Source organism: Pantherophis guttatus, chromosome 1 (genome assembly GCF_059756535.1).
Source record: "Pantherophis guttatus breed Tessera chromosome 1, ASM5975653v1, whole genome shotgun sequence".
Taxonomy (NCBI): domain Eukaryota; kingdom Metazoa; phylum Chordata; class Lepidosauria; order Squamata; family Colubridae; genus Pantherophis; species Pantherophis guttatus.
In genome coordinates this window covers 344,745,914-344,763,396 of record NC_142063.1, presented here as the reverse complement: position 1 = coordinate 344,763,396, position 17,483 = coordinate 344,745,914, and the positions used below count along the sequence as shown (strand labels likewise).

The following is a 17,483-nucleotide window of genomic DNA, read 5'->3' as shown; positions in this document are numbered from 1 at the left end:
GGGCCGCCAGTCGACATTGTTTGGCCAACGGCACCTGGAGGAGCCCCTCTCTATGGGAGCGTACCGGCCAGTGGGAGGCTATTGGTGGTAGTAGGCGGTCCCGCAAGTACCCAGGTACTGAGCCATGGAGCGCTTTAAAGGTGGTAACCAAAACCTTGAAGCGCACCCGGAAGACCACCAGGAGCCAGTGCAGGTTGCACAGGAGGGGTGTTACATGGAAGCGCCATGTCACTCCCATTACCACCCGCGCGGCCGCACTCAGCGCCAGTTGGAGCCTCCGGATGCTCCTCAAGGGGAGCCCCATGTAGAGAGCGTTACAATAGTCCAGGTGGGAGGCGATGAGGGCATGAGTGACCGTGCGTAATGAGTCCCGATCCAGAAAGGGACGCAACTGGCGAATCAGGCGAACCTGATGGAAAATCCTCCCGGTCATTTAAACTCACATACCGCCCCATAGTGCTTTACAGTACTCACTGAGTAAATTAAAGCGTCAGTCTCTTTCCCCCAACAAACTGGGTCCTTATTTTACCGACCTCAGAAGGATGGAAGGCTGAGTGAACCAATCAGGATCGAACTGCTGGCAGTGGGCAGAGTTGGCCTGCAAAGCTGCATTTCAACCACCAGGGCACCTAAAGGCACAATACTGGAACTGTCACTTCTTGTAGAAGGAGCGGAGTCAAGAGAGGGATTAGCCTGGAATTGTTACGTTCCCACAAATGGTCCAAGTTCAACCCCTCTTCAACTCTGTTGACCCAATTTGGTGCTGATCGTTAGTTGACTAGATTCCTGTGTGGAGATAGTCCATGACCTACAACCATTTTATTGATCATTCGAACCAGTGGTGGGTTCCTCCCGGTTTGGTCCGGTTCTGCTGACCCGGTAGCGGTGACGATATGATGTCACCGAACCGGTTCTCTTTGTTTGGGAGCTGGGCCTGCCCCGCCCCCTTATGTTATTCTTACCTTTTATTTGCCCCCCCCCAATCTATTGCTGCCTCCTGAGTCCCAGCTGATTGGCTAGAAGGAAAAAAACCTGTTTAAATTCTTGCCGCGGGGCTTCAAAGAGCCGCCGTACAGCTGATCAGTGGTAAAAGGCAGTTTGGTGGTAGACCGGTGCCTGCAAAAATAAATGGGTAGACCGGTACAGCTCTGCAAGCAGTTAAAAGCCTGGTAGACCAGTACCTCTGCTAAATCCTAAAGAATTGTCACATGACCATCAAACCACGCCCATAATATAAGCCACGCCCACAGAACCGGTGGTAAAAAAACCCTTAGAACCCACCCCTGATTCGAACAGCATTTAGACTTATATACCGCTTCCCAGTGCTTTTACAGCCCTCTCTAATCAGTTTACAGAGTCAGCCTCTTGCCCCCCCAACAATCTGGCTCCTCATTTTACTCACTTCGGAAGGACGGAAGGCTGAGTCAACCTTGAGCCTGTCAGGATCGAACTTCCTGGCTGTGGGCAGAGTTTAGCCTGCAATACTGCATTCTAACCATTGCACTACCACAGCTTCATTCTTTCCTTCTCCTTCCTTCCTTCCTTCCTTCCTTCCTTCCCTCCCTCCCTCCCTCCCTCCCTCCTTCCTTCCTTCCTTCCTTCCCTCCCTCCCTCCCTTCTTCCTTCCTTCCCTCCCTCTCTCCCTCCTTCCTTCCTTCCTTCCTTCCTTCCTTCCTTCCCTCCCGCCTTTCTTCCTTCCTCCCTCCTTCCTTCCCTCCCTCCTTCCTTCTTTCCTTCCTTCCTTCCTTCCCTCCCTCCCTCCCACCTTCCTTCCTTCCTTCCTTCCTTCCTTCTTTCCTTCCTTCCCTTCCAAGCAATAGCACTTATACCTGTAAAGTCAATCGGGAAGCCAGATTCATTGAATAACCCTGTGGCTAACTGCAGTGATTCACTTAACAACCGTGGCAAGAAAGGTTGTAAAATGGGGGCAAAATTCACTTGTCTTGCTTAGCAACAGAAATGTTGGGCTAACCCGCAATAAAGAAAGCAAAAGTTATTTTTAAAAGCCCAGCTGGCTTATACAGGCAATCCTTGACTTTGCGACCATTTGAACTTACAACAGCCTTGGAAAAAAAAAACAACTTATGACCGGTTCTGACACTTATGACCATTGCACATAATCATGTCATCAATGTTCAGACACTTGGCAACTGACTCGTTTTTATGACGGTTGCAGTGTCCCTGGAGTCACATTATCCACTTTTGCGACCTTCTGACAAGCCAAGTCAGTGTGGAAATCAGATTCACTTAACAGCCTGGTTACTGACATAATAATTGCAGTGATTTCTTTAACAACGGTGGCAAGAAGGGTCGTAGAATGGGGCAAAACTCGCTTAGCAACCGAAATTTGAGCCTAAATTGGGGTTGTAAGTCAAGGACTACCTTACTTTTCTGAGAATTTTTTTTTATTTTAAAACAAAAACAAAACATAAAACAATCATCATTCCAAACAATTACAGACAATGAGTCGAACGGTTCATATTCTCTTGTGCATAAATCCATTTCTAAAATACCAAGTTTATATCTTTTATAGAAAAAAAAAACATCAGATGTTTTATCTTTACATCAACCCCATAATTTCATACTTCAATTCCATGATTTATTATCTATCCATTGATAAAACAAATCCCATATCAAATAATATTGTTTATCTTCCTGTTCTCTAATTTCAAATGTCAATTTACTCATTTCAGCACATCCCATAATCTTCTTAATAATCTCATCCTCAGTAGGTAACTCCTCTCCTTTCCAATTTTTAGCAAATACGATTCTAGTCGCTGTTAAAACGTTCACAATTAAATATTGCACTTCTCTATTATATGTTTCTGGTAAAATCCCCAATAAAAATATCCTACCTTACTTTTCATTGTTTATCTAGTTTTGAACCCAAGAATGGTTTGGGGGAGAGAAGGCTGCTTGGAGTTGGTTAATTGGAGCTGCTTCCAAGCTCTGTAAGAATAGAATAGAATAGAATAACAGAGTTGGAAGGGACCTTGGAGGTCTTCTAGTCCAACCCCCTGCTTAGGCAGGAAACCCTATATCAGATATTATCCAACATCATCTTAAAAACTTCCAGTTTTGGAGCATTTATAACTTCTAGAGGCAAGGAGTTCCACTGATGAATTGTTCTCACTGTCAGGAAATTTCTCCTTAGTTCTAAGTTGCTTCTCTCTTTGATTAGTTTCCACCCGTTGCTTCTTGTCCTGCCCTGTAAAATGTAAAATGGATTAGTAAATATTTCAGAGTAACAGAATAACAGAGTTGGAAGGGACCTTGGAGGTCTTCTAGTCCAACCCCCTGCTTCGGCAGGAAACCCTACACCACTTCAGACAAATGGTTGTCCAATCTCCTCTTAAAAACTTCCAGTGTTGGCGCATTCACAACTTCTGGTGGCAAGCTGTTCCACTGGTTAATTGTCCTCACTGTCAGGAAATTTCTCCTTAGTTCCAGGTTGCTTCTCCTCTTGATCAGTTTCCATCCGTTGCTTCTTAGAAAATAATCAAGGAGAGAAGCAACCTAGAACTAAGGTGAAATTTTCTGTCAGTTAGAACAATTAACAATTTATGATGAATATGTTTGAGGAATGTCGATTGGGGAACTGATTCAGCCGATGGTGCATAATGAAAAGATGACGTCCTGATTTTTCTCTTAACAGTCTTTGGCCAACATTGATGACGTAGTGAACAAAATCAGATTGAAAATAAGGTAAGCGAAGGTGGGTTTGCTTTCTCTTCTAAGAGAGACGGCAACAATTTTTTTATTCCTTAAAAAGGAACATTTGTACAAGGGATTCTCAACCTTGGCAACCATGCAGATGTATGGACTTCAATTCCCAGCATTCCCTAGCCAGCTGCTTGCCTGGGGAATTCTGGGATTTGAATTCCAGCCACCTTAAAACATGCTAGCTATGGAATTCTGGTAGTAGAAGCCCACTCATATTTAAAGAATACTGGCTGGGGAATTATGGGTGTTGAAAACTTCAAGCAGGCTGACTAGGGGATTCTGGGATTGGAAATCCTTCGAACCTAAAGCATGCTGACAAGGGAATTCTGGGAATCGGAGTTCACCCCTCCGCATGCTGGCTGGAAAATTATGGGCATAGAAGTCCACCCATTTTAATGCAGGCTGGCTGGGGAATTCTGGGAGTCTAACTACCTATCTTAAAGATTGCTGGCTGGGGGATTCTGGGAGTGGAAGTCCACCCCTCTTAAAGCATTGCTGGATGGGGGATTCTGGGAGTCTAACTACCTATCTTAAAGATTGCTGGCTGGGGAATTCTGGGAGTGGAAGTCCACCCCTCTTAAAGCATTGCTGGATGGGGGATTCTGGGAGTCTAACTACCTATCTTAAAGATTGCTGGCTGGGGGATTCTGGGAGTTGAAGTCCACCCCTCTTAAAGCATGCTGGCTGGGGGATTCTGGGAGTTGAAGTCCACCCATCTTAAAGATTTCTGGCTGGGGAATTCTGGGAGTTGAAGTCCACCCCTCTTAAAGCATGCTGGCTGGGGGATTCTGGGAGTGGAAGTCCACCCATCTTAAAGATTTCTGGCTGGGGAATTCTGGGAGTTGAAGTCCACCCATCTTAAAGATTTCTGGCTGGGGAATTCTGGGAGTTGAAGTCCACCCCTCTTAAAGCATGCTGGCTGGGGAATTCTGGGAGTGGAAGTCCACCCCTCTTAAAGCAGGCTGGCTGGGGAATTCTGGGAGTGGAAGTCCACCCCTCTTAAAGATTTCTGGCTGGGGAATTCTGGGAGTGGAAGTCCACCCCTCTTAAAGCAGGCTGGCTGGGGAATTCTGGGAGTGGAAGTCCACCCCTCTTAAAGATTTCTGGCTGGGGAATTCTGGGAGTGGAAGTCCACCCCTCTTAAAGCAGGCTGGCTGGGGAATTCTGGGAGTGGAAGTCCACCCCTCTTAAAGATTTCTGGCTGGGGAATTCTGGGAGTGGAAGTCCACCCCTCTTAAAGCAGGCTGGCTGGGGAATTCTGGGAGTGGAAGTCCACCCCTCTTAAAGATTTCTGGCTGGGGAATTCTGGGAGTGGAAGTCCACCCCTCTTAAAGCATGCTGGCTGGGGGATTCTGGGAGTGGAAGTCCATCCATCTTAAAGCATGCTGGCTGGGGAATTCTGGGAGTTGAAGTCCACCCCTCTTAAAGCATGCTGGCTGGGGGATTCTGGGAGTGGAAGTCCACCCATCTTAAAGATTTCTGGCTGGGGAATTCTGGGAGTTGAAGTCCACCCATCTTAAAGATTGCTGGCTGGGGGATTCTGGGAGTGGAAGTCCACCCCTCTTAAAGCATTGCTGGATGGGGGATTCTGGGAGTCTAACTACCTATCTTAAAGATTGCTGGCTGGGGGATTCTGGGAGTTGAAGTCCACCCCTCTTAAAGCATGCTGGCTGGGGGATTCTGGGAGTTGAAGTCCACCCATCTTAAAGATTTCTGGCTGGGGAATTCTGGGAGTTGAAGTCCACCCCTCTTAAAGCATGCTGGCTGGGGGATTCTGGGAGTGGAAGTCCACCCATCTTAAAGATTTCTGGCTGGGGAATTCTGGGAGTTGAAGTCCACCCATCTTAAAGATTTCTGGCTGGGGAATTCTGGGAGTTGAAGTCCACCCCTCTTAAAGCATGCTGGCTGGGGAATTCTGGGAGTGGAAGTCCACCCCTCTTAAAGCAGGCTGGCTGGGGAATTCTGGGAGTGGAAGTCCACCCCTCTTAAAGATTTCTGGCTGGGGAATTCTGGGAGTGGAAGTCCACCCCTCTTAAAGCAGGCTGGCTGGGGAATTCTGGGAGTGGAAGTCCACCCCTCTTAAAGATTTCTGGCTGGGGAATTCTGGGAGTGGAAGTCCACCCCTCTTAAAGCAGGCTGGCTGGGGAATTCTGGGAGTGGAAGTCCACCCCTCTTAAAGATTTCTGGCTGGGGAATTCTGGGAGTGGAAGTCCACCCCTCTTAAAGCAGGCTGGCTGGGGAATTCTGGGAGTGGAAGTCCACCCCTCTTAAAGATTTCTGGCTGGGGAATTCTGGGAGTGGAAGTCCACCCCTCTTAAAGCATGCTGGCTGGGGGATTCTGGGAGTGGAAGTCCATCCATCTTAAAGCATGCTGGCTGGGGAATTCTGGGAGTTGAAGTCCACCCCTCTTAAAGCATGCTGGCTGGGGGATTCTGGGAGTGGAAGTCCACCCCTCTTAAAGCAGGCTGGCTGGGGAATTCTGGGAGTTGAAGTCCACCCCTCTTAAAGCATGCTGGCTGGGGGATTCTGGGAGTGGAAGTCCACCCCTCTTAAAGCATGCTGGCTGGGGAATTCTGGGAGTTGAAGTCCACCCATCTTAAAGATTTCTGGCTGGGGAATTCTGGGAGTGGAAGTCCACCCCTCTTAAAGCAGGCTGGCTGGGGAATTCTGGGAGTGGAAGTCCACCCCTCTTAAAGATTTCTGGCTGGGGAATTCTGGGAGTGGAAGTCCACCCCTCTTAAAGCATGCTGGCTGGGGGATTCTGGGAGTGGAAGTCCATCCATCTTAAAGCATGCTGGCTGGGGAATTCTGGGAGTTGAAGTCCACCCCTCTTAAAGCATGCTGGCTGGGGGATTCTGGGAGTGGAAGTCCACCCCTCTTAAAGCAGGCTGGCTGGGGAATTCTGGGAGTTGAAGTCCACCCCTCTTAAAGCATGCTGGCTGGGGGATTCTGGGAGTGGAAGTCCACCCCTCTTAAAGCATGCTGGCTGGGGGATTCTGGGAGTGGAAGTCCTCCCCTCTTAAAGATTTCTGGCTGGGGAATTCTGGGAGTGGAAGTCCACCCCTCTTAAAGCATGCTGGCTGGGGGATTCTGGGAGTGGAAGTCCATCCATCTTAAAGCATGCTGGCTGGGGAATTCTGGGAGTTGAAGTCCACCCCTCTTAAAGCATGCTGGCTGGGGGATTCTGGGAGTGGAAGTCCACCCATCTTAAAGCATGCTGGCTGGGGAATTCTGGGAGTGGAAGTCCACCCCTCTTAAAGATTTCTGGCTGGGGAATTCTGGGAGTGGAAGTCCACCCCTCTTAAAGCATGCTGGCTGGGGGATTCTGGGAGTGGAAGTCCACCCATCTTAAAGCATGCTGGCTGGGGAATTCTGGGAGTGGAAGTCCACCCCTCTTAAAGATTTCTGGCTGGGGAATTCTGGGAGTGGAAGTCCACCCCTCTTAAAGCATGCTGGCTGGGGGATTCTGGGAGTGGAAGTCCATCCATCTTAAAGCATGCTGGCTGGGGAATTCTGGGAGTTGAAGTCCACCCCTCTTAAAGCATGCTGGCTGGGGGATTCTGGGAGTGGAAGTCCACCCCTCTTAAAGCAGGCTGGCTGGGGAATTCTGGGAGTTGAAGTCCACCCCTCTTAAAGCATGCTGGCTGGGGGATTCTGGGAGTGGAAGTCCACCCCTCTTAAAGCATGCTGGCTGGGGGATTCTGGGAGTTGAAGGCCACCCCTCTTAAAACAAGCTGGCTGGGGGATTCTGGGAGTGGAAGTCCACCCCTCTTAAAGCATGCTGGCTGGGGAATTCTGGGAGTGGAAGCCCACCCCTCTTAAAGCATGCTGGCTGGGGAATTCTGGGAGTGGAAGTCCACCCATCTTAAAGATTTCTGGCTGGGGAATTCTGGGAGTGGAAGTCCACCCCTCTTAAAGCATGCAGGCTGGGGAATTCTGGGTGTTGGTCCACACATTTTAAAGTTGACAAACACTGGTTTATTGCCTCTGGTGATTTCACCAACAGAGTATGATTACTTGACATCGTCAAGAGATTATTCCAATTTTCCTTTTCTAATTAACTCAGGCTTCTGGAGGTAAACCTCCAATCATAAAAGTGGATTGCCAAGGACTATATTTATCTCAAAGCTTGAAATGTCTCGGCGTCTTTATTAGATTTGAGAATATCTCAGCAATCTCTTTTGCCAAAAAAAAAAAATTGATTTGTTTGAATTATTTTTACTCTTTTTATATATATATTTTTCCCCTTCCAGACGATTGGATGATAATATTCGGACAGTGGTGAGAGCCCAGACCAACGTGGGGCAAGATGGCCGTGAGGTACGCTCCCATCTCTGTGTGAAATAAAAGATATAATGATGATTTGTCTCTTTTGATCTACTCTGTCCACAATCCTTAGTTACAGCAAGGTCTTCGGGTATATCTTTCCTGTACATCATCTCTGAAACCTCAAATTGTAGTTGAAGCAGATAAAATATTACTTAATAAGAAAATGTGACAATGCAATTCAGAGTTCCACCCACCATGTACAGTTAGTCCTCGACTTATGCCCACAACCGAGCCCAAATTCTTTGTTGCCAAGCGAGACAGTTGTCAAGTGAATTTTGCCCCCATTTTACGACCTTTCTTGCCACAGCTGTTAAGTGGACCACCAGGGTTGTTAACAACACGATTGTTATGTGAATCCGGCTTCCCCATTGATTTTGCTTGTCAGAAGGTCGCAAAAGGGGATCACGTGACCCCGGGGCAGTGTTCTGCAACCGTCATAAATACGAGTCAGTTGCCAAGCATCTGACTTTTGATCATGTGACCGCCGGGGATGCTGCAAAAGGTTTTCCGCGTGAAAAACTTTTTTCCAATACCGTTGAAACGTCAAATTCACTCTTTTCAGTGCTGTTATCATTTAGAACGGTCGCTAAATGAATTGTTATAAGTTGAGGACTACCTGTAAGTCCGAATAGTTTCTCCTTCTTGCTGCTTTCAATGTGTTTCTTTCCCCCCCTCTTTTTTTTTGCATTCGCTATTTTATTCCGGGACGCGGTGGTTCAGCAGCTAAGACGCTAAGCTTGTCGATCGAAAGGTCGGCAGTTCAGCGGTTCGAATCCCTAGTGCCGCATAACGGGGTGAGCTCCCGTTCCTTGTCCCAACTTCTGCCAACCTAGAGGTTCGAAAGCACGGAAAAAAATGCAAGTAGGAAAATAGGGACCACCTTTAGTGGGAAGGGAAGAGCGTTCCGTGCGCCTTTGGCGTTGAGTCATGCCGGCCGCATGACCACGGAGACGTCTTCGGACAGCGCTGGCTCTTCGGCTTTGAAACGGAGATGAGCACCGCCCCCTAGAGTCGGGAACGACTAGCGCATATGTGCGAGGGGAACCTTTACCTATTATTTTATTCTGTTTTTGGGGGGGGTCAGGGCGGACTCTGTCTCAGCTTGCACAAAATTTGCAGACGACACTGGGAGAGGGGGGGGGAAAAAAAAAAAGAGAATTTCCCCAACCTGCGTGTCTCATGGCCCCTTCCCAGCGAGGAGATATTAGCGGAATAGCATTCCAGAACGGGGCGTCATGTCGGCTTTCCTCCGCCGTTCCAGACGGCGGCCGCGTCTGACGCCTTGGCAGGAGCTGGGGAAACGGATCCCCTTACAGCTGCAGTTGGCTGGGCCAGCATTTGTAGCTTGTGCAGCTGAGGGTGTTCCCCCCCCCCTTTCAAAAAACCCTCCCCGGTTAGCATTTCACTTCCATTCAGATGGAAAATTATCCAGAGGGAAAATTATCCCTCCGTGCGTTGTGATGGCATGCTGGCAGCTGGTTCCAAGCCCTGGCCTCTCTATCTCCCACGATACCCTGCAGCTGTGATGGAGTGGAGGAATTCTGGGAAAGGGATCCGGGGTGGGGGTGGGGGGGCACTCGGATTTATGTTGACGGAGCCTTGAGGGAATTGAGGGAGTTTTTTTGCTCGGAATATAGGTTGGCTCTTGGTTTCTCAGTGAATTATTTGAATACCGTAATCCGGTGTTTCTCAAAAACCTAGGCTGTTTTAAGAGGGTTGGACTTCAACTCCCAGAATTCCCAGGCCAGCATGCTTTAAGCTGGGTGGACTTCCACATTCCTTAAAGCATGCTGGCTGGGGGATTTTGGGAGTTGGAGTCCACCCATCTTAAAGCATGGCTGGCTGGGGGATTCTGGGAGTGGAAGTCCACCCATCTTAAAGCAGGCTGGCTGGGGGATTCTGGGAGTTGGAGTCCATCCATCTTAAAGCATGGCTGGCTGGGGAATTCTGGGAGTGGAAGTCCACCCATCTTAAAGCAGGCTGGCTGGGGGATTCTGGGAGTGGAAGTCCATCCATCTTAAAGCATGGCTGGCTGGGGAATTCTGGGAGTGGAAGTCCACCCATCTTAAAGCATGGCTGGCTGGGGAATTCTGGGAGTGGAAGTCCACCCATCTTAAAGCAGGCTGGCTGGGGGATTCTGGGAGTCGGAGTCCATCCATCTTAAAGCATGGCTGGCTGGGGAATTCTGGGAGTTGGAGTCCACCCATCTTAAAGCATGGCTGGCTGGGGAATTCTGGGAGTTGGAGTCCACAAATCATAAAAGAGTCCAGATTCTCCACTCCTGTGATAAAGGAAGAATGCAGAGATGCAAACACGCCCCCTCCCCCTTCTAAATTCCCATTCCTTGACTCAGGAAATTCCTTGCATGGCCCATCCTGGCCTGACCACCTTGAATTCTTGGTACCCATCAAGAGGATGAGATGTTCGTGTGGATTGAATTGGTGGGGTCCTCGGTGTTTCAATATGTTTCTCTCCTCTTCCCCCCCCCCCCCAATCTTTCTCCAGGCTCTTGAGGAGGCCCAAAAAGCCATCCAGCAGCTCTTTGGCAAGATTAAAGACATTAAGGATAAAGCAGAAAAATCAGAGCAGATGGTGAGTCCTTTATTGTTTCTTCTTGATACTTACAGAGTGAGACTCTTGGCTGCTGTATGAATGTTTTTTGTTGCTTAGGAATCTGTGCAAGCAAGCGAGTGAGTGAAGGAAGGAAGGAAGGAAGGAGGGAAAGAAGGAAGGAAGGGAAGGAAGGAAATGATAGAAAGAAGGAAGGTAGAATGGTGAAAGGAGGGAAGGATAGAAGGAAAGAGAATGGAGGGAGGAGAGAAGAAAAAAAGGAAAGGAGGAAGGGATAGGAAAAGGAAAAGAAAAAATTGAGAGAGGCAGGAAGTGAGGGAAGGAGAGGGAGGGAGGGGAAGGAAGGAAGAGGAAGGAAGAAAGGAAAAAAGAAGAGAGGAAGGAAGGAAAGAAGGAGATGAGAGAAGGGAGGAAGGGAGAATGTGAAAACAGGAGGGAAAGAGGGAGGGATAGGAGAAGGAAGGAAGGGATAACAGAATGGAGGGAGGGAAGGAGGAAGAAAGGAAAAAAGAGGAAAGGAGGAAGGGCAGGAGAAGAAAGGAAGAGAAAATTGAGAGAGGCAAGGAGGGAGCGGAAGGAAGAGAAGAGAAGGGAAAAAGGAAAAGAAGGGAGGAAGGAAAGAAGGAGATGAGAGAAAGGAGGAAGGGAGAATGGTGAAAACAGGAGGGAAGGAGGGAGGGATAGGAGAATAGAGGGAGGGAGGAAGGAAGGAAGGAAAAGAAGGGAAGGATGAAGGGTTAAGAGAAGGAAGGAAAATTGAGAGAAAAAGGGAGGAAGGAAGGAAAAAAGGAAGGGAGAGGGAAGGACAGGACAAGGAATGAAGGGAAAGGGAGTTGGGGAAGGGTAGGGAAAAAAAGAGGAAAAAAGGAAGGAAAGGAGGAAGATGAGATAAAGGAAAAAAGGGATAATGGAGGGGAGGGAGGGAGGAAAGAAGGAGTAAAGGAATAACAAACCGTAGGCAGTGTTTCATGCTCATATGATTTATTTCACTGAAGTCCAGGGTGAGTTTGATGGCGCTCAGATTTCTCGGAACATCAACACTTCTGAGAAAACAGGAGCTAAATGCCTCTTCTACTGTACTTCCACCCCAGCATATAACTTGGGGAGGGGGGGTTGGGCTAGCTAGATGATCTCTGAAGTCCCCCTTCCCTTATTTTGGGGATTGCCAGAGGCTGTTCCTGTCTCTTGAATCCTCTGCTTCCATCTTCTCCTAGGTTAAAGAGATCACCCGGGACATCAAGCAGCTGGACCACGCCAAACGCCACCTGACCACCTCCATCACAACGCTGAATCACCTCCACATGTTAGCCGGGGGAGTGGATTCCCTGGAGTAAGTGGATCTGGGATCCGTCGTCACTTTTTAAGGGTGGCGAAGTGATCCGTCGTAAGTCGAGGACTACCTGTAGAATAGTCTTGCTGCACTTAACCATACGCGGAAAAGCAATCGTCCACAAGTTTTTTCTAATAGTCGGTCCATTATCCCAGCAAAGAAAAAAAACCCCAGTTTCAATTGAATATTGTACAGCTGGTCCTCGATTTACAACGGTTCATTTAGTGACCGTTCAAAGTTACAACGGCACTGGGAAAAAAGGGAGCCGCGGCCATTTTTTTTTTCACGCTTAACAACCTTTGCAGCATTCCCCAAGGTCATGTGATTTACTTACAAATGTTTGACAGCTGATTCATATTTATCTCGGTCAGCGTGTCCCGGGATCACGTGATCCCCTTTTTACGACCTTCTGACTAGCAAAGTCCCAATGGGGAAGCCGGATTCACTTAACAACCAGGATACTAACTTAACAACGGCAGTGATTCTCTTAAAAAAAATGTGGCAAAAAAAACCGTCGTAAAATGGGGCAAAACTCACTTAATGTAGCAACATAAATTCTGGGCTCAGTTGTGGTCGTAGGTCGAGGACTACCTGAATTTTAAAATTCTTTATATTCCCCATGTATAAAAGTGGTCCTTGACTTACAACCTTTCAAAGATACCACAGCACTGAAAAAAAGTGACTTATGACCGTTTTTCACACTTACGACCATTGCAGTATCCCCATGGTCACGGGATCAAAATTCAGACGCTGGGGAACTGACTCATATTTATGACGGATGCTTTGATCCCGGAATCAGATTATTGCTTTTTTGCGACGTCCTGGCAAAGAAAGTCAATGGGAAAGCCAGATTTATTTAACAACGGTGGTAAGCAATGTCACAGAAATAGATATGGGGTAAAGTTCACTTAACAACTGTCTCGCTTAGCAGCAACTTCAGGCTTAGTTGTGGTTATAAGTCGAAGACTACTTACATTTGAACCCAGATTTTTTAAGGGTTTTTTTTTTACAAAGTCTATCAAGTGTGATAAAACGGCCCTCGTTTTCCGTATTTCCAAAATAAATTTCAAAATAATTTCACACGGGTATTCTTTGGCTTGCAACCATTCATTTAGTGACTGTCGAAAGTTACAATAAAACAATGCTTATGATGGGAGCAAAAATCAGATGTTTGACAACTGGTATGCACAATAGTTATGACAGTTGCAGTGTCCCGGGATCATTTGATCACCTTTTGTGACTTTCCCAGCTGGCTTCCGACAAGCAAAATCAATGGGGGAAGCCAGATTCGCTTAGTGACCTCAGGGTTCACTTAACGACGGGAGTTGATTTGCTAAACAACTGTGGCCAAAAAAGATCCTTAAAGTAGGGCAAAATTCAAGTCAAAAACCCACTTCTGCCTTGCTTAGCAAGATCAAAGAATCCTAGGACAGGAAGCAACCTTGGAGGTCATCTAGTCCAGCCCCCTAACCAAAGCAGGAATCCTTATACCATTGTATAGGAAGAGTTCAAACGGAGTGGTGCGGTGGCCTAGTGGTGGAGCTCTCACCTCACAACGCGGAGGTTCTGAGTTCGATCCTAGGTAGAGGCAGATATTTCTCTCTCTCTGGGCACAATGAGAATATATCTGCCGAACAAAACTCCGCATTGGCAACAGGGAAGGGCATCCGGCCATGAAAACACACTGCCGGCTCCATTCAGTTGCCCAGACTCCACCCTGCAAGGGATTATGGAGTCGTTAAATGAAGATGATGGGAAGAGTTCAAATAACAAGAAATTTTGAGGAGTACCTGTATATTTTTTTTTGAAAGTTTTCTTGGGAGTCATACCGACGGTACAGGACTCTGGAGTTTCATGGGGTTAGGTTGTTAGTGATTTTGTCTCTTGCGGGGACCCTGTGTGTGATTTGAGCACAGTGAAAGAACGAAGCTCCACGAGAAAATCATTGGCACCAGCCTCACTCGTGTCTCTTCTTTTTCTGCCATCTTAGGGCTATGACCAGGAGAAGGCAGTATGGAGAGCTTGCTAACCTTCTACAAGGTGTTGTCAACGTGCTGGAACATTTCAACAAATATATGGGGATCCCGCAGATCCGTCAGCTTTCCGAAAGGTAAGTACAGTCTCCCAGGTGCAGCCAGGGGAGTAAGGCGGACTCTTGCACGAGCTGAATTTTATGGTGGGCTCCTTGGTGCTCTTGGAGCTTGGTTGTTTTCTTCCTCCTCCTCCTCCTCCTCCTCCTCCTCCTCCTCCTCCTCCCCCCCCCACTTTTCATTCTACAAGCTCCACTCCTTTCCAGACGTGATGATGTTACCTAGTTGGGTCACGAAACAACCAAGCTCGGAGAGCACCAAGAACCTCTCAGTCCTCCTCTTTCTCCTTCTCCTTCTCTTCCTCCTCCTCCTCCTCCCTTTTCATTCCACAAGCTCCACTCCTTTCCAGACTTGATGATGTTACCTAGTTGGGTCACGAAACGTCTGCAAGAAAACAACCAAGCTCGGAGAGCACCCAGGACCTCTCAGTCCTCCTCTTTCTCTTTCTCCTTCTCCTCTTTCTTCTCCTTCTCTTCCTCCTCCTCCTTTTTCATTCTACAAGCTCCACTCCTTTCCAGACTTGATGGTGTTACCTAGTTGGTTCATGAAACGTCTGCAAGAAAACAACCAAACTCAGAGAGCACCAAGGACCCCACAGTCCTCCTCTTTCTCTTTCTCTTTTTCCTTCTCCTCTTTCTTCTCCTTCTCTTCCTCCTTCTCCTCCCTTTTCATTCCACAAGCTCCACTCCTTTTCAGACTTGATGATGTTACCTAGTTGGGTCATGAAACGTCTGCAAGAAAACAACCAAACTCGGAGAGCACCAAAAACCTCTCGGTCCTCCTCTTTCTCCTTCTCTTTCTCCTCCTCCTCCTCCTCCTCCTCCTCCTCCTTTTTCATTCTACAAGCTCCACTCCTTTCCAGACTTGATGATGTTACCTAGTTGGGTCATGAAATGTCTGCAAGAAAACAACCAAGCTCGGAGAGCACCCAGGACCTCTCAGTCCTCCTCTTTAGATCTAAAGTTCTACTGCTTGAGCTTTCTTCAATACTTCGTCAAGACCTAGCATTGATATCTATAGTACTGTGACAGGACATGGTGGTATCTGCTAATGGTTATGGTTTGGAAAGGAAATTGGAAGAAGTTATGGAGGACAGATCTATTAAGGGCTGCGTCTTTGAAGTGTTGGGGTTGTTACCTGGCTCAGGAATAGCAACTGTTAAAAAGGGAGCGGTGCCGGGGTGGGGGAGTAAGTCTGTATCTCAAGCACGGGACCCTCCCAAGAGCATCTGGTGAACCACAAGACAATAGACCAAGATAGACCTTGGCAGGGCTGTCCTGACATGCTTCCATAAAGACAATTATCAAATGCATGGAGAAAGGCAGGGAGCTACATCAATGGTATTTAATTAACCGACCTAAATTTCAGTGGAGTTAAATTTAGCGTTTGTCCCAGCTCCAGTAATTTTTTTTTTTGAGTGCAACGGGACAAAAACAGCCCTTCTTAGTCTAACAGCCAGTTTCTTTAGTTTTTTTAATCCATACAGGTAGTCCTCCACTTACAGCCACTCATTGAGAAACCGTTAGAAGTTATGATGGCACTGAAAAAGGTGACTTCCAATTGGTTCTCACCCTTATGACGCTGGGGCACTGCAACTGTCGTAAAGGTGAATCAGCTGTCAAGCATCCAAATGTAAATCACGTGACCATGGGGATGCCGCAACGGTCGTAAGTGTGAAAAATGGTTATAAGTCACTTTTTTCAGTGCCGTTGTAACTTCAAATCGTCACTGACTAAACTGTTGTAAGTAGGGGACTACCAGTGTACACCAAACTAAATAGTCAAGTGTTTAGTGCAGGGGTCAGCAACCCATGGCTCTGGAGCCACATGTGGCTCTTTCATCCCTCTGCTGTGGCTCCCTGTTGCTGGTCGGCTCCACAATTGATAGGGCTTTCGGTTAGGACAGGTAGAGGAAAAAGACGTCGCACTAGGAGGAGACTCTATGGTGGGGGAACCGGACTTCCGGTCGGCTCCAGAATTGAATGGGGGCTTCCGGTTAGGACCTTTGTGGCTCTTTGAGTGTTTAAGGTTGCCGACCCCTGTTTAGTGGATAGTCAGGTGTTTACCTCAGGATGCTCCTGCTGTCTGGATTTACCTCAGGATGCTCCTGCCTTATTGATTTTAAATAGTCAGGCAAGCATCCTGAGGTAAATCCACACAGCAGGAGCATCCTGAGATAAATCCACACAGCAGGAGCATCCTGAGGTAAATCCACACAGCAGGAGCATCCTGATGTAAATCCACACAGCAGGAGCATCCTGATGTAAATCCACACAGCAGAAGCATCTTGAGGTAAAACACACAGCAGGAGCATCCTGAGGTAAATCCACACAGCAGAAGCATCCTGAGGTAAAACACACAGCAGGAGCATCCTGATGTAAATCCACATAGCAGGAGCATCCTGAGGTAAATCCACACAGCAGAAGCATCCTGAGGTAAATCCACACAGCAGGAGCATCCTGATGTAAATCCACACAGCAGGAGCATTCTGATGTAAATCCACACAGCAGAAGCATCTTGAGGTAAAACACACAGCAGGAGCATCCTGAGGTAAATCCACACAGCAGAAGCATCCTGAGGTAAAACACACAGCAGGAGCATCCTGAGGTAAATCCACACAGCAGAAGCATCCTGAGGTAAAACACACAGCAGGAGCATCCTGATGTAAATCCACATAGCAGGAGCATCCTGAGGTAAATCCACACAGCAGAAGCATCCTGAGGTAAAACACACAGCAGGAGCATCCTGAGGTAAATCCACACAGCAGGAGCATCCTGATGTAAATCCACACAGCAGGAGCATCCTGAGGTAAATCACAGAGCAAACAGGTGTCACACAGAAGAAAAAGGTGGGGAGAAGGGAAACGCCCCCTCCACACCCACAGCAACCAATCACAGCACAGATTGCCTCACGCAGGAGCCAGCGCTCTTCAATCAGTCAGCTATAACTGTGTGTTCTGACTCATTGTACAACCCCACTGCTCCAGGTAGTCCTTGACTTACAACAATTCGTTCAGTGACTGTTCAAAATTACAACAGCACAGAAAAAAGTGACTAACATTTTTTCACACGACTGTTGCAATATCCTTATGGTCACGTGATCAAAATTCGGGTGCTTGGCAACTGATTCATATTTATGACCGTTGCTGTGTCCTAAGGTCACGTGATCCCCTTTTGCGACATTCCCACAAGCAAAGTCAATGGGGAATCCAGATTCACTTAACAAACATGTTACTAACTTAAAAACTGCAGTGATTCACTTAACAACTTGGGCAAAAAAGTTCACAAAATGGGGCAAATCTCACTTAACAAACATCTTGCTTAACAGCATAAATTTGGGGCTCAAATGTGGTCGTAAATCAAGGATTAATTGTACTAAATTTAAATATGTTAACAGATGAGAACACCTCCAAGTGGTCTTTCAGCCCTATGATTCTAAGTA

General features: G+C 47.5%; 1 protein-coding gene across 2 annotated transcripts in view; it reads left to right on the top strand.

The window, feature by feature from the left end:
- VPS53 (VPS53 subunit of GARP complex) overlaps positions 1-17,483 on the top strand; it is a 72,760-nt gene that overhangs the window by 7,560 nt on the left and 47,717 nt on the right. For both annotated transcript variants that reach the window (XM_087883458.1, XM_087883459.1), the window contains exons 3-7: positions 3,656-3,705; positions 7,977-8,043; positions 10,558-10,644; positions 11,838-11,953; positions 13,944-14,063. In XM_087883458.1, coding sequence (XP_087739584.1) covers positions 3,656-3,705; positions 7,977-8,043; positions 10,558-10,644; positions 11,838-11,953; positions 13,944-14,063 — 440 coding nt within the window. The remainder of the gene's footprint in view (positions 1-3,655; positions 3,706-7,976; positions 8,044-10,557; positions 10,645-11,837; positions 11,954-13,943; positions 14,064-17,483) is intronic.